This window comes from Rhinoderma darwinii, chromosome 1, assembly GCF_050947455.1.
Source record: "Rhinoderma darwinii isolate aRhiDar2 chromosome 1, aRhiDar2.hap1, whole genome shotgun sequence".
Taxonomy (NCBI): domain Eukaryota; kingdom Metazoa; phylum Chordata; class Amphibia; order Anura; family Rhinodermatidae; genus Rhinoderma; species Rhinoderma darwinii.
The window spans coordinates 668,892,483-668,915,008 of record NC_134687.1 but is presented as its reverse complement, the minus strand read 5'-3'; the positions used below and the strand labels follow the sequence as shown (position 1 = coordinate 668,915,008).

Here is a 22,526-nt window from a genome sequence, read left to right as displayed (position 1 = left end):
GACACTATCACACATGACAGGATTAGATACACAGCTCAGCAGATAGTATAACACATGATAGGATTAGATACACAGCTCAGCAGATAGTATCACACATGATAGGATTAGATACACAGCTCAGCAGACAGTATAACACATGATAGGATTAGATACAGTGGCTCAGCAGACAGTATCACACATGATAGGATTAGATACACAGCTCAGCAGACAGTATCACACATGATAGGATTAGATACACAGCTCAGCAGACACTATCACACATGACAGGATTAGATACACAGCTCAGCAGATTGTATCACACATGATAGGATTAGATACACAGCGCAGCAGATAGTATCACACATGATAGGATTAGATACACAGCTCAGCAGACAGTATCACACATGATAGGATTAGATACAGTGGCTCAGCAGACAGTATTACACATGATAGGATTAGATACACAGATCAGCAGACAGTATCACACATGATAGGATTAGATACACTGCTCAGCAGACAGTATCACACATGATAGGATTAGATACACGGCTCAGCAGACAGTATCACACATGATAGGATTAGATACACAGATCAGCAGACAGTATCACACATGATAGGATTAGATACACTGCTCAGCAGACAGTATCACACATGATAGGATTAGATACACGGCTCAGCAGACAGTATCACACATGATAGGATTAGATACACCCCTCAGCAGACAGTATCACACATGATAGGATTAGATACACAGATCAGCAGACAGTATCACACATGATAGGATTAGATACAAAGATCAGCAGACAGTATCACACATGATAGGATTAGATACACAGCTCAGCAGACAGTACCACACATGATAGGATTAGATACACAGCTCAGCAGACAGTATCACACATGATAGGATTAGATACACAGATCAGCAGACAGTATCACACATGATAGGATTAGATACACAGCTCAGCAGATAGTATCACACATGATAGGATTAGATACACAGCTCAGCAGACAGTATCACACATGATAGGATTAGATACACAGCTCAGCAGACAGTATCACGCATGATAGGATTAGATACAGGGCTCAGCAGATAGTATCACACATGATAGGATTAGATACACAGCTCAGCAGACAGTATCACGCATGATAGGATTAGATACAGGGCTCAGCAGATAGTATCACACATGATAGGATTAGATACACAGCTCAGCAGACAGTATCACACATGATAGGATTAGATACACGGCTCAGCAGACAGTATCACACATGACAGGATTAGATACACAGCTCAGGAGAAAGTATCACACATGATAGAATTAGATACACGGCTCAGCAGACAGTATCACACATTACAGGATTAGATACACAGCTCAGGAGAAAGTATCACACATGATAGGATTAGATACAGCGGATCAGCAGACTATCACACATGATAGGATTAGATACACAGCTCAGCAGACAGTATCACACATGACAGGATTAGATACACAGCTCAGCAGACAGTATCACACATGATAGGATTAGATACACAGCTCAGCAGACAGTATCACACATGATAGGATTAGATACACTGCTCAGCAGACAGTATCACACATGATAGGATTAGATACACAGCTCAGCAGACAGTATCACACATGATAGTATTAGATACAGTAGCTGAGCAGACAGTATCACACATGATAGGATTAGATACACAGCTCCGCAGACAGTATCACACATGATAGGATTAGATACACAGCTCCGCAGACAGTATCACACATGATAGGATTAGATACATAGCTCAGCAGACAGTATCACACATGATAGGATTAGATACAGTGGCTCAGGAGACAGTATCACACATGATAGGATTAGATACACAGCTCAGCAGACAGTATCACACATGATAGGATTAGATACACAGCTCAGCAGACAGTATCACACATGATAGGATTAGATACACCGCTCAGCAGACAGTATCACACATGACAGGATTAGATACACAGCTCAGCAGACAGTATCACACATGATAGGATTAGATACACGGCTCAGCAGACAGTATCACACATGATAGGATTAGATACACAGCTCAGCAGACAGTATCACACATGATAGGATTAGATACACGGCTCAGCAGACAGTATCACACATGATAGGATTAGATACAGTGGCTCAGCAGACAGTATCACACATGATAGGATTAGATACAGCGGCTCAGCAGACAGTATCATACATGACAGGATTAGATACACCCGCTCAGCAGACAGTATCACACATGATAGGATTAGATACACAGCTCAGCAGACAGTATCACACATGATAGGATTAGATACAGTGGCTTAGCAGACAGTATCACACATGATAGGATTAGATACACAGCTCAGCAGACAGTATCACACATGATAGGATTAGATACACAGCTCAGCAGACAGTATCACACATGATAGGATTAGATACACCGCTCAGCAGACAGTATCACACATGACAGGATTAGATACACAGCTCAGCAGACAGTATCACACATGATAGGATTAGATACACGGCTCAGCAGACAGTATCACACATGATAGGATTAGATACACGGCTCAGCAGACAGTATCACACATGATAGGATTAGATACACGGCTCAGCAGACAGTATTACACATGATAGGATTAGATACACAGCTCAGCAGATGGTATCACACATGATAGGATTAGATACACAGCTCAGCAGACAGTATCACACATGATAGGATTAGATACACAGCTCAGCAGACAGTATCACACATGATAGGATTAGATACACAGCTCAGGAGAAAGTATCACACATGATAGGATTAGATACACAGCTCAGCAGACAGTATCACACATGATAGGATTAGATACACAGCTCAGCAGACAGTATCACACATGATAGGATTAGATACACAGCTCAGCAGACAGTATCACACATGATAGGATTAGATACACAGCTCAGCAGACAGTATCAAACATGATAGGATAAGATACACAGCTCATCAGACTGTATCACACATGATAGGATTAGATACACAGCTCAGCAGACAGTATCACACATGACAGGATTATATACACCGCGCACCAGTAGTGGTGACGTCACTAATCCTGTATCAAGTGATAACAATCTAGTGTTCGCTGTTATCAGCCACTTTAGCTGCACTGTCTTTCAGAAGCCTCCGCGATCACCACGTCTTATCCGGGGTCACTGGCCCTTTAACTAAGCTCAGTGTCTAAACCTGACACTTCACGTGATGCGCGGGCGTGGCCTGAAATAGGAAAGGAGAGGAGACATGAGCACGTCACTGATGACATCTCCAATCAAAAAACAGAATGCAAACACCTGGGTGTGAAAGGAAGTGAAGAGGCGTGGCCTGTACGGCTGCCGGAAGTGAGAGGTACATACACCCCCCTGTATATTATATATATATCGTATATGTCCTAGTAATGTCTCTAGTTGTCCTATGTCTATGATCTATGGTGAGGTCTATCATTATCCTCTGATCTACAGTAATGTCTCTAGTTGTCCTATGTCTATGATCTATGGTGAGGTCTATCATTATCCTCTGATCTGCAGTAATGTCTCTAGTTGTCCTATGTCTATGATCTATGGTGAGATCTATCATTATCCTCTGATCTGCAGTAATATCTAGTTGTCCTATGTCTATGATCTATGGTGAGATCTATCATTATCCTCTGATATACAGTAATGTCTCTAGTTGTCCTATGTCTATGATCTATGGTGAGATCTATCATTGTCCTCTGATCTACAGTAATGTCTCTAGTTGTCCTATGTCTATGATCTATGGTGAGGTCTATCATTATCCTCTGATCTACAGTAATGTCTCTAGTTGTCCTATGTCTATGATCTATGGTGAGGTCTATCATTATCCTCTGATCTACAGTAATGTCTCTAGTTGTCCTATGTCTATGATCTATGGTGAGATCTATCATTATCCTCTGATCTGCAGTAATGTCTCTAGTTGTCCTATGTCTATGATCTATTGTGAGGTCTATCATTATCCTCTGATCTACAGTAATGTCTCTAGTTGTCCTATGTCGATGATCTATGGTGAGGTCTATCATTATCCTCTGATCTACAGTAATGTCTCTAGTTGTCCTATGTATATGATCTATGGTGAGATCTATCATTATCCTCTGATCTACAGTAATGTCTCTAGTTGTCCTATGTATATGATCTATGGTGAGATCTATCATTATCCTCTGATCTGCAGTAATGTCTCTAGTTGTCCTATGTCTATGATCTATGGTGAGATCTATCATTATCCTCTGATCTACAGTAATGTCTCTAGTTGTCCTATGTCTATGATCTATGGTGAGATCTATAATTGTCCTCTGATCTGCAGTAATGTCTCTAGTTGTCCTATGTCTATGATCTATGGTGAGATCTATCATTATCCTCTGATCTGCAGTAATGTCTCTAGTTGTCCTATGTCTATGATCTATGGTGAGGTCTATCATTATCCTCTGATCTGCAGTAATGTCTCTAGTTGTCCTATGTCTATGATCTATGGTGAGGTCTATCATTATCCTCTGATCTACAGTAATGTCTCTAGTTGTCCTATGTCTATGATCTATGGTGAGATCTATCATTATCCTCTGATATGCAGTAATGACTCTAGTTGTCCTATGTCTATGATCTATGGTGAGGTCTATCATTGTCCTCTGATCTGCAGTAATGTCTCTAGTTGTCCTATGTCTATGATCTATGGTGAGATCTATCATTATCCTCTGATCTGCAGTAATGTCTCTAGTTGTCCTATGTCTATGATCTATGGTGAGGTCTATCATTATCCTCTGATCTACAGTAATGGCTCTAGTTGTCCTATGTCTATGGTGAGATCTATCATTATCCTCTGATCTGCAGTAATGTCTCTAGTTGTCCTATGTCTATGATCTATGGTGAGATCTATCATTATCCTCTGATCTACAGTAATGTCTCTAGTTGTCCTATGTCTATGATCTATGGTGAGATCTATCATTATCCTCTGATATGCAGTAATGACTCTAGTTGTCCTATGTCTATGATCTATGGTGAGGTCTATCATTATCCTCTGATCTACAGTAATGTCTCTAGTTGTCCTATGTCTATGATCTATGGTGAGGTCTATCATTATCCTCTGATCTACAGTAATGTCTCTAGTTGTCCTGTGTCTATGATCTATGGTGAGATCTATCATTATCCTCTGATCTACAGTAATGTCTCTAGTCCTATGTCTATGATCTATTGTGAGATCTATCATTATCCTCTGATCTACAGTAATGTCTCTAGTTGTCCTGTGTCTATGATCTATGGTGAGGTCTATCATTATCCTCTGATCTGCAGTAATGTCTCTAGTTGTCCTATGTCTATGATCTATGGTGAGGTCTATCATTATCCTCTGATCTACAGTAATGTCTCTAGTCCTATGTCTATGATCTATGGTGAGGTCTATCATTATCCTCTGATCTGCAGTAATGTCTCTAGTTGTCCTATGTCTATTATCTATGGTGAGATCTATCATTATCCTCTGATCTGCAGTAATGTCTCTAGTTGTCCTATGTCTATGATCTATGGTGAGATCTATCATTATCCTCTGATCTACAGTAATGTCTCTAGTTGTCCTATGTCTATGATCTATGGTGAGATCTATCATTATCCTCTGATCTGCAGTAATGTCTCTAGTTGTCCTATGTCTATGATCTATGGTGAGGTCTATCATTATCCTCTGATCTGCAGTAATGTCTCTAGTTGTCCTATGTCTATGATCTATGGTGAGATCTATCATTATCCTCTGATCTACAGTAATGTCTCTAGTTGTCCTATGTCTATGATCTATGGTGAGATCTATCATTATCCTCTGATCTGCAGTAATGTCTCTAGTTGTCCTATGTCTATGATCTATGGTGAGGTCTATCATTATCCTCTGATCTACAGTAATGTCTCTAGTTGTCCTATGTCTATGATCTATGGTGAGATCTATCATTATCCTCTGATCTACAGTAATGTCTCTAGTTGTCCTATGTCTATGATCTATGGTGAGGTCTATCATTATCCTCTGATCTGCAGTAATGTCTCTAGTTGTCCTATGTCTATGGTGAGATCTATCATTATCCTCTGATCTGCAGTAATGTCTCTAGTTGTCCTATGTCTATGATCTATGGTGAGATCTATCATTGTCCTCTCATCTACAGTAATGTCTCTAGTTGTCCTATGTCTATGATCTATGGTGAGATCTATCATTATCCTCTGATCTACAGTAATGTCTCTAGTTGTCCTATGTCTATGATCTATGGTGAGGTCTATCATTATCCTCTGATCTGCAGTAATGTCTCTAGTTGTCCTATGTCTATGATCTATGGTGAGGTCTATCATTATCCTCTGATCTGCAGTAATGGCTCTAGTTCTCCTATGTCTATGATCTATGGTGAGGTCTATCATTATCCTCTGATCTGCAGTAATGTCTCTAGTTGTCCTATGTCTATGATCTATGGTGAGGTCTATCATTATCCTCTGATCTGCAGTAATGTCTCTAGTTGTCCTATGTCTATGATCTATGGTGAGGTCTATCATTGTCCTCTGATCTACAGTAATGTCTCTAGTTGTCCTATGTCTATGGTGAGATCTATCATTATCCTCTGATCTGCAGTAATGTCTCTAGTTGTCCTATGTCTATGATCTATGGTGAGATCTATCATTATCCTCTGATCTACAGTAATGTCTCTAGTTGTCCTATGTCTATGATCTATGGTGAGGTCTATCATTATCCTCTGATCTGCAGTAATGTCTCTAGTTGTCCTATGTCTATGATCTATGGTGAGGTCTATCATTATCCTCTGATCTGCAGTAATGTCTCTAGTTGTCCTATGTCTATGATCTATGGTGAGATCTATCATTATCCTCTGATCTACAGTAATGTCTCTAGTTGTCCTATGTCTATGATCTATGGTGAGATCTATCATTATCCTCTGATCTACAGTAATGTCTCTAGTTGTCCTATGTCTATGATCTATGGTGAGATCTATCATTATCCTGTGATCTACAGTAATGTCTCTAGCTGTCCTATGTCTATGATCTATGGTGAGATCTATCATTATCCTCTGATCTGCAGTAATGTCTCTAGTTGTCCTATGTCTATGATCTATGGTGAGATCTATCATTATCCTCTGATCTGCAGTAATGTCTCTAGTTGTCCTATGTCTATGATCTATGGTGAGATCTATCATTATCCTCTGATCTACAGTAATGTCTCTAGTTGTCCTATGTCTATGATCTATGGTGATATCTATCATTATCCTCTGCTCTACAGTAATGTCTCTAGTTGTCCTATGTCTATGATCTATGGTGAGGTCTATCATTATCCTCTGATCTACAGTAATGTCTCTAGTTGTCCTATGTCTATGATCTATGGTGAGGTCTATCATTATCCTCTGATCTACAGTAATGTCTCTAGTTGTCCTATGTCTATGATCTATGGTGAGGTCTATCATTATCCTCTGATCTACAGTAATGTCTCTAGTTGTCCTATGTCTATGATCTATGGTGAGATCTATCATTGTCCTCTGATCTACAGTAATGTCTCTAGTTGTCCTATGTCTATGATCTATGGTGAGGTCTATCATTATCCTCTGATCTACAGTAATGTCTCTAGTTGTCCTATGATCTATGGTGAGATCTATCATTGTCCTCTGATCTGCAGTAATGTCTCTAGTTGTCCTATGTCTATGATCTATGGTGAGATCTATAATTGTCCTCTGATCTACAGTAATATCTCTAGTTGTCCTATGTCTATGATCTATGGTGAGGTCTATCATTATCCTCTGATCTACAGTAATGTCTCTAGTTGTCCTGTGTCTATGATCTATGGTGGGATCTATCATTGTCCTCTGATCTACAGTAATGGCTCTAGTTGTCCTATGTCTATGATCTATGGTGAGATCTATTATTATCCTCTGCTCTACAGTAATGTCTCTAGTTGTCCTATGTCTATGATCTATGGTGAGATCTATCATTATCCTCTGATCTCCAGTAATGTCTCTAGTTGTCCTATGTCTATGATCTATGGTGAGATCTATCATTATCCTCTGATCTGCAGTAATGTCTCTAGTTGTCCTATGTCTATGATCTATGGTGAGATCTATAATTGTCCTCTGATCTACAGTAATATCTCTAGTTGTCCTATGTCTATGATCTATGGTGAGGTCTATCATTATCCTCTGATCTACAGTAATGTCTCTAGTTGTCCTGTGTCTATGATCTATGGTGGGATCTATCATTGTCCTCTGATCTGCAGTAATGTCTCTAGTTGTCCTATGTCTATGGTGAGATCTATCATTGTCCTCTCATCTACAGTAATGTCTCTAGTTGTCCTATGTCTATGATCTATGGTGAGGTCTATCATTATCCTCTGATCTGCAGTAATGTCTCTAGTTGTCCTATGTATATGATCTATGGGGAGATCTATCATTATCCTCTGATCTACAGTAATGTCTCTAGTTGTCCTATGTCTATGATCTATGGTGAGATCTATCATTGTCCTCTGATCTACAGTAATGTCTCTAGTTGTCCTATGTCTATGATCTATGGTGAGGTCTATCATTATCCTCTGATCTACAGTAATGTCTCTAGTTGTCCTATGATCTATGGTGAGATCTATCATTGTCCTCTGATCTGCAGTAATGTCTCTAGTTGTCCTATGTCTATGATCTATGGTGAGATCTATAATTGTCCTCTGATCTACAGTAATATCTCTAGTTGTCCTATGTCTATGATCTATGGTGAGGTCTATCATTATCCTCTGATCTACAGTAATGTCTCTAGTTGTCCTGTGTCTATGATCTATGGTGGGATCTATCATTGTCCTCTGATCTACAGTAATGGCTCTAGTTGTCCTATGTCTATGATCTATGGTGAGATCTATTATTATCCTCTGCTCTACAGTAATGTCTCTAGTTGTCCTATGTCTATGATCTATGGTGAGATCTATCATTATCCTCTGATCTACAGTAATGTCTCTAGTTGTCCTATGTCTATGATCTATGGTGAGATCTATCATTATCCTCTGATCTCCAGTAATGTCTCTAGTTGTCCTATGTCTATGATCTATGGTGAGATCTATCATTATCCTCTGATCTGCAGTAATGTCTCTAGTTGTCCTATGTCTATGATCTATGGTGAGATCTATAATTGTCCTCTGATCTACAGTAATATCTCTAGTTGTCCTATGTCTATGATCTATGGTGAGGTCTATCATTATCCTCTGATCTACAGTAATGTCTCTAGTTGTCCTGTGTCTATGATCTATGGTGGGATCTATCATTGTCCTCTGATCTACAGTAATGGCTCTAGTTGTCCTATGTCTATGATCTATGGTGAGATCTATTATTATCCTCTGCTCTACAGTAATGTCTCTAGTTGTCCTATGTCTATGATCTATGGTGAGATCTATCATTATCCTCTGATCTCCAGTAATGTCTCTAGTTGTCCTATGTCTATGATCTATGGTGAGATCTATCATTATCCTCTGATCTGCAGTAATGTCTCTAGTTGTCCTATGTCTATGATCTATGGTGAGATCTATCATTATCCTCTGATCTACAGTAATGTCTCTAGTTGTCCTATGTCTATGATCTATGGTGAGATCTATCATTGTCCTCTGATCTACAGTAATGTCTCTAGTTGTCCTATGTCTATGATCTATGGTGAGATCTATCATTGTCCTCTGATCTACAGTAATATCTCTAGTTGTCCTATGTCTATGATCTATGGTGAGATCTATCATTATCCTCTGATCTCCAGTAATGTCTCTAGTTGTCCTATGTCTATGATCTATGGTGAGATCTATCATTATCCTCTGATCTGCAGTAATGTCTCTAGTTGTCCTATGTCTATGATCTATGGTGAGGTCTATCATTATCCTCTGATCTCCAGTAATGTCTCTAGTTGTCCTATGTCTATGATCTATGGTGAGATCTATCATTATCCTCTGATCTGCAGTAATGTCTCTAGTTGTCCTATGTCTATGATCTATGGTGAGATCTATCATTATCCTCTGATCTACAGTAATGTCTCTAGTTGTCCTATGTCTATGATCTATGGTGAGATCTATCATTATCCTCTGATCTACAGTAATGCCTCTAGTTGTCCTATGTCTATGATCTATGGTGAGGTCTATCATTGTCCTCTGATCTACAGTAATGTCTCTAGTTGTCCTATGTCTATGATCTATGGTGAGATCTATCATTATCCTCTGATCTACAGTAATGTCTCTAGTTGTCCTATGTCTATGATCTATGGTGAGGTCTATCATTATCCTCTGATCTACAGTAATGTCTCTAGTTGTCCTATGTCTATGATCTATGGTGAGGTCTATCATTATCCTCTGATCTACAGTAATGTCTCTAGTTGTCCTATGTCTATGATCTATGGGGAGATCTATCATTATCCTCTGATCTGCAGTAATGTCTCTAGTTGTCCTATGTCTATGATCTATGGTGAGATCTATCATTATCCTCTGATCTACAGTAATGTCTCTAGTCCTATGTCTATGATCTATGGTGAGGTCTATCATTGTCCTCTGCTCTACAGTAATGTCTCTAGTTGTCCTATGTCTATGATCTATGGTGAGGTCTATCATTATCCTCTGATCTACAGTAATGTCTCTAGTTGTCCTATGTCTATGATCTATGGGGAGATCTATCATTATCCTCTGATCTGCAGTAATGTCTCTAGTTGTCCTATGTCTATGATCTATGGTGAGATCTATCATTATCCTCTGATCTACAGTAATGTCTCTAGTCCTATGTCTATGATCTATGGTGAGATCTATCATTATCCTCTGATCTGCAGTAATGTCTCTAGTTGTCCTATGTCTATGATCTATGGTGAGGTCTATCATTATCCTCTGATCTACAGTAATGTCTCTAGTTGTCCTGTGTCTATGATCTATGGTGAGATCTATCATTATCCTCTGATCTACAGTAATGTCTCTAGTCCTATGTCTATGATCTATGGGGAGATCTATCATTATCCTCTGATCTGCAGTAATGTCTCTAGTTGTCCTATGTCTATGATCTATGGTGAGGTCTATCATTATCCTCTGATCTACAGTAATGTCTCTAGTTGTCCTATGTCTATGATCTATGGTGAGATCTATCATTATCCTCTGATCTACAGTAATGTCTCTAGTTGTCCTATGTCTATGATCTATGGTGAGATCTATCATTATCCTCTGATCTGCAGTAATGTCTCTAGTTGTCCTATGTCTATGATCTATGGTGAGATCTATCATTATCCTCTGATCTACAGTAATGTCTCTAGTTGTCCTATGTCTATGATCTATGGTGAGGTCTATCATTATCCTCTGATCTACAGTAATGTCTCTAGTTGTCCTATGTCTATGATCTATGGTGAGATCTATCATTATCCTCTGATCTACAGTAATGCCTCTAGTTGTCCTATGTCTATGATCTATGGTGAGGTCTATCATTATCCTCTTATCTACAGTAATGTCTCTAGTTGTCCTATGTCTATGATCTATGGTGAGATCTATCATTATCCTCTGATCTACAGTATTGTCTCTAGTTGTCCTATGTCTATGATCTATGGTGAGGTCTATCATTATCCTCTGATCTACAGTAATGTCTCTAGTTGTCCTATGTCTATGATCTATGGTGAGGTCTATCATTATCCTCTGATCTACAGTAATGTCTCTAGTTGTCCTATGTCTATGATCTATGGGGAGATCTATCATTATCCTCTGATCTGCAGTAATGTCTCTAGTTGTCCTATGTCTATGATCTATGGTGAGATCTATCATTATCCTCTGATCTACAGTAATGTCTCTAGTCCTATGTCTATGATCTATGGTGAGGTCTATCATTATCCTCTGATCTACAGTAATGTCTCTAGTTGTCCTGTGTCTATGATCTATGGTGAGATCTATCATTATCCTCTGATCTACAGTAATGTCTCTAGTCCTATGTCTATGATCTATGGGGAGATCTATCATTATCCTCTGATCTGCAGTAATGTCTCTAGTTGTCCTATGTCTATGATCTATGGTGAGATCTATCATTGTCCTCTGATCTACAGTAATGGCTCTAGTTGTCCTATGTCTATGATCTATGGTGAGGTCTATCATTATCCTCTGATCTGCAGTAATGTCTCTAGTTGTCCTATGTCTATGATCTATGGTGAGGTCTATCATTGTCCTCTGCTCTACAGTAATTTCTCTAGTTGTCCTATGTCTATGATCTATGGTGAGATCTATCATTATCCTCTGATCTGCAGTAATGTCTCTAGTTGTCCTATGTCTATGATCTATGGTGAGATCTATCATTATCCTCTGATCTACAGTAATGTCTCTAGTTGTCCTATGTCTATGGTCTATGGTGAGATCTATCATTGTCCTCTGATCTACAGTAATGTCTCTAGTTGTCCTATGTCTATGATCTATGGTGAGATCTATCATTATCCTCTGATCTACAGTAATGTCTCTAGTCCTATGTCTATGATCTATGGTGAGGTCTATCATTATCCTCTGATCTACAGTAATGTCTCTAGTTGTCCTGTGTCTATGATCTATGGTGAGATCTATCATTATCCTCTGATCTACAGTAATGTCTCTAGTCCTATGTCTATGATCTATGGGGAGATCTATCATTATCCTCTGATCTGCAGTAATGTCTCTAGTTGTCCTATGTCTATGATCTATGGTGAGATCTATCATTGTCCTCTGATCTACAGTAATGGCTCTAGTTGTCCTATGTCTATGATCTATGGTGAGGTCTATCATTATCCTCTGATCTGCAGTAATGTCTCTAGTTGTCCTATGTCTATGATCTATGGTGAGGTCTATCATTGTCCTCTGCTCTACAGTAATTTCTCTAGTTGTCCTATGTCTATGATCTATGGTGAGATCTATCATTATCCTCTGATCTGCAGTAATGTCTCTAGTTGTCCTATGTCTATGATCTATGGTGAGATCTATCATTATCCTCTGATCTACAGTAATGTCTCTAGTTGTCCTATGTCTATGGTCTATGGTGAGATCTATCATTGTCCTCTGATCTACAGTAATGTCTCTAGTTGTCCTATGTCTATGATCTATGGTGAGATCTATCATTGTCCTCTGATCTACAGTAATGTCTCTAGTTGTCCTATGTCTATGATCTATGGTGAGATCTATCATTATCCTCTGATCTACAGTAATGTCTCTAGTTGTCCTATGTCTATGGTCTATGGTGAGATCTATCATTGTCCTCTGATCTACAGTAATGTCTCTAGTTGTCCTATGTCTATGATCTATGGTGAGATCTATCATTGTCCTCTGATCTACAGTAATGTCTCTAGTTGTCCTATATCTATGGTCTATGGTGAGATCTATCATTATCCTCTGATCTACAGTAATGTCTCTAGTTGTCCTATGTCTATGGTCTATGGTGAGATCTATCATTGTCCTCTGATCTACAGTAATGTCTCTAGTTGTCCTATGTCTATGATCTATGGTGAGGTCTATCATTGTCCTCTGATCTGCAGTAATGTCTCTAGTTGTCCTATGTCTATGATCTATGGTGAGGTCTATCATTATCCTCTGATCTACAGTAATGTCTCTAGTTGTCCTATGTCTATGATCTATGGTGAGGTCTATCATTATCCTCTGATCTGCAGTAATGTCTCTAGTTGTCCTATGTCTATGAGCTATGGTGAGATCTATCATTATCCTCTGATCTACAGTAATGTCTCTAGTTGTCCTATGTCTATGATCTATGGTGAGATCTATCATTATCCTCTGATCTACAGTAATGTCTCTAGTTGTCCTATGTCTATGATCTATGGTGAGATCTATCATTATCCTCTGATCTACAGTAATGTCTCTAGTTGTCCTATGTCTATGATCTATGGTGAGATCTATCATTGTCCTCTGATCTACAGTAATGCCTCTAGTTGTCCTATGTCTATGATCTATGGGGAGATCTATCATTATCCTCTGATCTGCAGTAATGTCTCTAGTTGTCCTATGTCTATGATCTATGGTGAGGTCTATCATTATCCTCTGATCTGCAGTAATGTCTCTAGTTGTCCTATGTCTATGATCTATGGTGAGGTCTATCATTATCCTCTGATCTGCAGTAATGTCTCTAGTTGTCCTATGTATATGATCTATGGTGAGGTCTATCATTATCCTCTGCTCTACAGTAATGTCTCTAGTTGTCCTATGTCTATGATCTATGGTGAGATCTATTATTATCCTCTGATCTGCAGTTATGTCTCTAGTTGTCCTATGTCTATGATCTATGGTGAGGTCTATCATTGTCCTCTGATCTACAGTAATGTCTCTAGTTGTCCTATGTCTATGATCTATGGTGAGGTCTATCATTATCCTCTGATCTGCAGTAATGTCTCTAGTTGTCCTATGTCTATGATCTATGGTGAGGTCTATCATTATCCTCTGATCTGCAGTAATGTCTCTAGTTGTCCTATGTCTATGATCTATGGTGAGATCTATCATTATCCTCTGATCTACAGTAATGTCTCTAGTTGTCCTATGTCTATGATCTATGGTGAGGTCTATCATTATCCTCTGATCTGCAGTAATGTCTCTAGTTGTCCTATGTCTATGATCTATGGTGAGGTCTATCATTATCCTCTGATCTGCAGTAATGTCTCTAGTTGTCCTATGTCTATGATCTATGGTGAGGTCTATCATTATCCTCTGATCTACAGTAATGTCTCTAGTTGTCCTATGTCTATGATCTATGGTGAGATCTATCATTATCCTCTGATCTACAGTAATGTCTCTAGTTGTCCTATGTCTATGATCTATGGTGAGATCTATCATTATCCTCTGATCTGCAGTAATATCTCTAGTTGTCCTATGTCTATGATCTATGGTGAGATCTATCATTATCCTCTGATCTACAGTAATGTCTCTAGTTGTCCTATGTCTATGAGCTATGGTGAGATCTATCATTATCCTCTGATCTACAGTAATGTCTCTAGTTGTCCTATGTCTATGATCTATGGTGAGATCTATCATTATCCTCTGATCTACAGTAATGTCTCTAGTTGTCCTATGTCTATGATCTATGGTGAGATCTATCATTATCCTCTGATCTACAGTAATGTCTCTAGTTGTCCTATGTCTATGATCTATGGTGAGATCTATCATTGTCCTCTGATCTACAGTAATGTCTCTAGTTGTCCTATGTCTATGATCTATGGTGAGATCTATCATTATTCTCTGATCTACAGTAATGTCTCTAGTTGTCCTATGTCTATGATCTATGGTGAGATCTATCATTATCCTCTGATCTACAGTAATGTCTCTAGTTGTCCTATGTCTATGATCTATGGTGAGATCTATCATTGTCCTCTGATCTGCAGTAATGTCTCTAGTTGTCCTATGTCTATGATCTATGGTGAGATCTATCATTGTCCTCTGATCTACAGTAATGTCTCTAGTTGTCCTATGTCTATGATCTATGGTGAGGTCTATCATTATCCTCTGATCTGCAGTAATGTCTCTAGTTGTCCTATGTCTATGATCTATGGTGAGGTCTATCATTATCCTCTGATCTACAGTAATGTCTCTAGTTGTCCTATGTCTATGATCTATGGTGAGATCTATCATTATCCTCTGATCTACAGTAATGTCTCTAGTCCTATGTCTATGATCTATGGTGAGATCTATCATTATCCTCTGATCTGCAGTAATGTCTCTAGTTGTCCTATGTCTATGGTGAGGTCTATCATTATCCTCTGATCTACAGTAATGTCTCTAGCTGTCCTATGTCTATGATCTATGGTGAGGTCTATCATTATCCTCTGATCTACAGTAATGTCTCTAGTTGTCCTATGTCTATGATCTATGGTGAGATCTATCATTATCCTCTGATCTGCAGTAATGTCTCTAGTTGTCCTATGTCTATGGTCTATGGTGAGATCTATCATTATCCTCTGATCTGCAGTAATGTCTCTAGTTGTCCTATGTCTATGATCTATGGTGAGGTCTATCATTATCCTCTGATCTACAGTAATGTCTCTAGTTGTCCTATGTCTATGATCTATGGTGAGGTCTATCATTATCCTCTGATCTACAGTAATGTCTCTAGTTGTCCTATGTCTATGATCTATGGTGAGATCTGTCATTATCCTCTGATCTGCAGTAATGTCTCTAGTTGTCCTATGTCTATGATCTATGGTGAGGTCTATCATTATCCTCTGATCTACAGTAATGTCTCTAGTTGTCCTATGTCTATGATCTATGGTGAGATCTATCATTGTCCTCTGATCTACAGTAATGTCTCTAGTTGTCCTATGTCTATGATCTATGGTGAGATCTATCATTGTCCTCTGATCTACAGTAATGTCTCTAGTTGTCCTATGTCTATGATCTATGGTGAGGTCTATCATTATCCTCTGATCTACAGTAATATCTCTAGTTGTCCTATGTCTATGATCTATGGTGAGGTCTATCATTATCCTCTGATCTACAGTAATGTCTCTAGTTGTCCTGTGTCTATGATCTATGGTGAGGTCTATCATTATCCTCTGATATGCAGTAATGTCTCTAGTTGTCCTATGTCTATGATCTATGGTGAGATCTATCATTATCCTCTGATCTGCAGTAATGTCTCTAGTTGTCCTATGTCTATGGTGAGGTCTATCATTATCCTCTGATCTACAGTAATGTCTCTAGTTGTCCTATGTCTATGGTGAGGTCTATCATTATCCTCTGATCTACAGTAATGTCTCTTGTTGTCCTATGTCTATGATCTATGGTGAGGTCTATCATTGTCCTCTGATCTCCAGTAATGGCTCTAGTTGTCCTATGTCTATGATCTATGGTGAGATCTATCATTATCCTCTGATCTCCAGTAATGGCTCTAGTTGTCCTATGTCTATGATCTATGGTGAGATCTATCATTATCCTCTGATCTCCAGTAATGTCTCTAGTTGTCCTATGTCTATGATCTATGGTGAGGTCTATCATTATCCTCTGATCTGCAGTAATGTCTCTAGTTGTCCTATGTCTATGATCTATGGTGAGATCTATCATTATCCTCTGATCTACAGTAATGTCTCTAGTTGTCCTATGTCTATGATCTATGGTGAGGTCTATCATTATCCTCTGATCTACAGTAATGGCTCTAGTTGTCCTATGTCTATGATCTATGGTGAGATCTATCATTATCGTCTGATCTGCAGTAATGTCTCTAGTTGTCCTATGTCTATGATCTATGGTGGGATCTATCATTCTCCTCTGATCTACAGTAATGTCTCTAGTTGTCCTATGTCTATGATCTATGGTGAGATCTATCATTATCCTCTGATCTGCAGTAATGTCTCTAGTTGTCCTATGTCTATGATCTATGGTGAGATCTATCATTATCCTCTGATCTGCAGTAATGTCTCTAGTTGTCCTATGTCCATGATCTATGGTGATATCTATCATTATCCTCTGATCTACAGTAATGTCTCTAGTTGTCCTATGATCTATGGTGAGGTCTATCATTATCCTCTGATCTACAGTAATGTCTCTAGTTGTCCTATGTCTATGATCTATGGTGAGGTCTATCATTATCCTCTGATCTACAGTAATGTCTCTAGTTGTCCTGTGTCTATGATCTATGGTGAGGTCTATCATTATCCTCTGATCTGCAGTAATGTCTCTAGTTGTCCTATGTCTATGATCTATGGTGAGGTCTATCATTATCCTCTGATCTACAGTAATGTCTCTAGTTGTCCTATGTCTATGATCTATGGTGAGATCTATCATTATCCTCTGATCTACAGTAATGTCTCTAGTTGTCCTATGTCTATGATCTATGGTGAGATCTATCATTATCCTCTGATCTACAGTAATGTCTCTAGTTGTCCTATGTCTATGATCTATGGTGAGATCTATCATTATCCTCTGATCTGCAGTAATGTCTCTAGTTGTCCTATGTCTATGATCTATGGTGAGGTCTATCATTATCCTCTGATCTGCAGTAATGTCTCTAGTTGTCCTATGTCTATGATCTATGGTGAGGTCTATCATTGTCCTCTGATCTGCAGTAATGTCTCTAGTTGTCCTATGTATATGATCTATGGTGAGATCTATCATTATCCTCTGATCTGCAGTAATGTCTCTAGTTGTCCTATGTATATGATCTATGGTGAGATCTATCATTATCCTCTGATCTGCAGTAATGTCTCTAGTTGTCCTATGTCTATGATCTATGGTGAGATCTATCATTATCCTCTGATCTGCAGTAATGTCTCTAGTTGTCCTATGTCTATGATCTATGGTGAGGTCTATCATTGTCCTCTGATCTGCAGTAATGTCTCTAGCTGTCCTATGTCTATGATTTATGGTGAGGTCTATCATTATCCTCTGATCTACAGTAATGTCTCTAGTTGTCCTATGTCTATGATCTATGGTGAGATCTATCATTATCCTCTGATCTGCAGTAATGTCTCTAGTTGTCCTATGTCTATGATCTATGGTGAGATCTATCATTATCCTCTGATCTACAGTAATGTCTCTAGTTGTCCTATGTATATGATCTATGGTGAGATCTATCATTGTCCTCTGATCTACAGTAATGTCTCTAGTTGTCCTATGTCTATGATCTATGGTGAGGTCTATCATTGTCCTCTGATCTGCAGTAATGTCTCTAGTTGTCCTATGTCTATGATCTATGGTGAGATCTATCATTATCCTCTGATCTACAGTAATGTCTCTAGTTGTCCTATGTCTATGATCTATGGTGAGGTCTATCATTATCCTCTGATCTCCAGTAATGTCTCTAGTTGTCCTATGTCGATGATCTATGGTGAGATCTATCATTATCCTCTGATCTACAGTAATGTCTCTAGTTGTCCTATGTATATGATCTATGGTGAGATCTATCATTGTCCTCTGATCTACAGTAATGTCTCTAGTTGTCCTATGTCTATGATCTATGGTGAGATCTATCATTATCCTCTGATCTGCAGTAATGTCTCTAGTTGTCCTAGGTCTATGATCTATGGTGAGATCTATCATTATCCTCTGATCTGCAGTAATGTCTCTAGTTGTCCTATGTCTATGATCTATGGTGAGGTCTATCATTATCCTCTGATCTGCAGTAATGTCTCTAGTTGTCCTATGTCTATGATCTATGGTGAGGGCTATCATTATCCTCTGATCTGCAGTAATGTCTCTAGTTGTCCTATGTCTATGATCTATGGTGAGATCTATCATTATCCTCTGATCTACAGTAATGTCTCTAGTTGTCCTATGTCTATAAACTATGGTGAGGTCTATCATTATCCTCTGATCTGCAGTAATGTCTCTAGTTGTCCTATGTCTATGATCTATGGTGAGGTCTATCATTATCCTCTGATCTGCAGTAATGTCTCTAGTTGTCCTATGTCTATGATCTATTGTGAGATCTATCATTATCCTCTGCTCTACAGTAATGTCTCTAGTTGTCCTATGTCTATGATCTATGGTGAGGTCTATCATTATCCTCTGATCTACAGTAATGTCTCTAGTTGTCCTATGTCGATGATCTATGGTGAGATCTATCATTATCCTCTGATCTACAGTAATGTCTCTAGTTGTCCTATGTATATGATCTATGGTGAGATCTATCATTGTCCTCTGATCTACAGTAATGTCTCTAGTTGTCCTATGTCTATGATCTATGGTGAGATCTATCATTATCCTCTGATCTGCAGTAATGTCTCTAGTTGTCCTAGGTCTATGATCTATGGTGAGATCTATCATTATCCTCTGATCTGCAGTAATGTCTCTAGTTGTCCTATGTCTATGATCTATGGTGAGATCTATCATTATCCTCTGATCTGCAGTAATGTCTCTAGTTGTCCTATGTCTATGATCTATTTTGAGATCTATCATTATCCTCTGCTCTACAGTAATGTCTCTAGTTGTCCTATGTCTATGATCTATGGTGAGGTCTATCATTATCCTCTGATCTACAGTAATGTCTCTAGTTGTCCTATGTCTATGATCTATGGTGAGGTCTATCATTATCCTCTGATCTGCAGTAATGTCTCTAGTTGTCCTATGTCTATGATCTATGGTGAGGTCTATCATTGTCCTCTGATCTGCAGTAATGTCTCTAGTTGTCCTATGTCTATGATCTATGGTGAGGTCTATCATTGTCCTCTGATCTGCAGTAATGTCTCTAGTTGTCCTATGTCTATGATCTATGGTGAGGTCTATCATTGTCCTCTGATCTACAGTAATGTCTCTAGTTGTCCTATGTCTATGATCTATGGTGAGGTCTATCATTATCCTCTGATCTGCAGTAATGTCTCTAGTTGTCCTATGTCTATGATCTATGGTGAGGTCTATCATTGTCCTCTGATCTGCAGTAATGTCTCTAGCTGTCCTATGTCTATGATCTATGGTGAGATCCATCATTATCCTCTGATCTACAGTAATGTCTCTAGTTGTCCTATGTCTATGATCTATGGTGAGATCTATCATTATCCTCTGATCTGCAGTAATGTCTCTAGTTGTCCTATGTCTATGATCTATGGTGAGGTCTATCATTATCCTCTGATCTACAGTAATGTCTCTAGTTGTCCTATGTCTATGATCTATGGTGAGGTCTATCATTATCCTCTGATCTACAGTAATGTCTCTAGTTGTCCTATGTATATGATCTATGGTGAGATCTATCATTATCCTCTGATCTACAGTAATGTCTCTAGTTGTCCTATGTCTATGATCTATGGTGAGGTCTATCATTATCCTCTGATCTGCAGTAATGTCTCTAGTTGTCCTATGTCTATGATCTATGGTGAGATCTATCATTATCCTCTGATCTACAGTAATGTCTCTAGTTGTCCTATGTCTATAAACTATGGTGAGGTCTATCATTATCCTCTGCTCTACAGTAATGTCTCTAGTTGTCCTATGTCTATGATCTATGGTGAGGTCTATCATTATCCTCTGATCTACAGTAATGTCTCTAGTTGTCCTATGTCTATGATCTATGGTGAGGTCTATCATTATCCTCTGATCTGCAGTAATGTCTCTAGTTGTCCTATGTCTATGATCTATGGTGAGATCTATCATTATCCTCTGATCTACAGTAATGTCTCTAGTTGTCCTATGTCTATGATCTATGGTGAGGTCTATCATTGTCCTCTGATCTGCAGTAATGTCTCTAGTTGTCCTATGTCTATGATCTATGGTGAGGTCTATCATTATCCTCTGATCTGCAGTAATGTCTCTAGTTGTCCTATGTCTGATCTATTGTGAGATCTATCATTATCCTCTGCTCTACAGTAATGTCTCTAGTTGTCCTATGTCTATGATCTATGGTGAGGTCTATCATTATCCTCTGATCTACAGTAATGTCTCTAGTTGTCCTATGTCGATGATCTATGGTGAGATCTATCATTATCCTCTGATCTACAGTAATGTCTCTAGTTGTCCTATGTATATGATCTATGGTGAGATCTATCATTGTCCTCTGATCTACAGTAATGTCTCTAGTTGTCCTATGTCTATGATCTATGGTGAGATCTATCATTATCCTCTGATCTGCAGTAATGTCTCTAGTTGTCCTAGGTCTATGATCTATGGTGAGATCTATCATTATCCTCTGATCTGCAGTAATGTCTCTAGTTGTCCTATGTCTATGATCTATGGTGAGGTCTATCATTATCCTCTGATCTGCAGTAATGTCTCTAGTTGTCCTATGTCTATGATCTATGGTGAGGGCTATCATTATCCTCTGATCTGCAGTAATGTCTCTAGTTGTCCTATGTCTATGATCTATGGTGAGATCTATCATTATCCTCTGATCTACAGTAATGTCTCTAGTTGTCCTATGTCTATAAACTATGGTGAGGTCTATCATTATCCTCTGATCTGCAGTAATGTCTCTAGTTGTCCTATGTCTATGATCTATGGTGAGGTCTATCATTATCCTCTGATCTGCAGTAATGTCTCTAGTTGTCCTATGTCTATGATCTATTGTGAGATCTATCATTATCCTCTGCTCTACAGTAATGTCTCTAGTTGTCCTATGTCTATGATCTATGGTGAGGTCTATCATTATCCTCTGATCTACAGTAATGTCTCTAGTTGTCCTATGTCTATGATCTATGGTGAGGTCTATCATTATCCTCTGATCTGCAGTAATGTCTCTAGTTGTCCTATGTCTATGATCTATGGTGAGATCTATCATTATCCTCTGATCTACAGTAATGTCTCTAGTTGTCCTATGTCTATGATCTATGGTGAGGTCTATCATTATCCTCTGATCTACAGTAATGTCTCTAGTTGTCCTATGTCTATGATCTATGGTGAGGTCTATCATTATCCTCTGATCTGCAGTAATGTCTCTAGTTGTCCTATGTCTATGATCTATGGTGAGATCTATCATTATCCTCTGATCTGCAGTAATGTCTCTAGTTGTCCTATGTCTATGATCTATGGTGAGATCTATCATTATCCTCTGATCTGCAGTAATGTCTCTAGTTGTCCTATGTCTATGATCTATGGTGAGATCTATCATTATCCTCTGATCTGCAGTAATGTCTCTAGTTGTCCTATG

General features: G+C 38.7%; 1 protein-coding gene across 3 annotated transcripts in view; it reads left to right on the top strand.

Annotated features, from left to right (window-relative positions):
* The first annotated feature begins 3,244 nt into the window (after window positions 1-3,244).
* HINT2 (histidine triad nucleotide binding protein 2) overlaps window positions 3,245-22,526 on the top strand; it is a 64,182-nt gene continuing 44,900 nt past the window's right edge. Inside the window, exon 1 of one of the 3 annotated variants that reach the window (XM_075844535.1) lies at window positions 3,245-3,352. Coding sequence is in view for 2 of the 3 variants with exons in the window: in XM_075844517.1 (XP_075700632.1) it covers window positions 3,419-3,434 (16 nt within the window). In the remaining variant the exon portion in view is untranslated. Of the gene's footprint in view, window positions 3,353-3,374; window positions 3,435-3,574; window positions 3,631-22,526 lie in introns of those variants that run through there. The other 2 variants (XM_075844517.1, XM_075844524.1) reach the window with 2 other exon arrangements.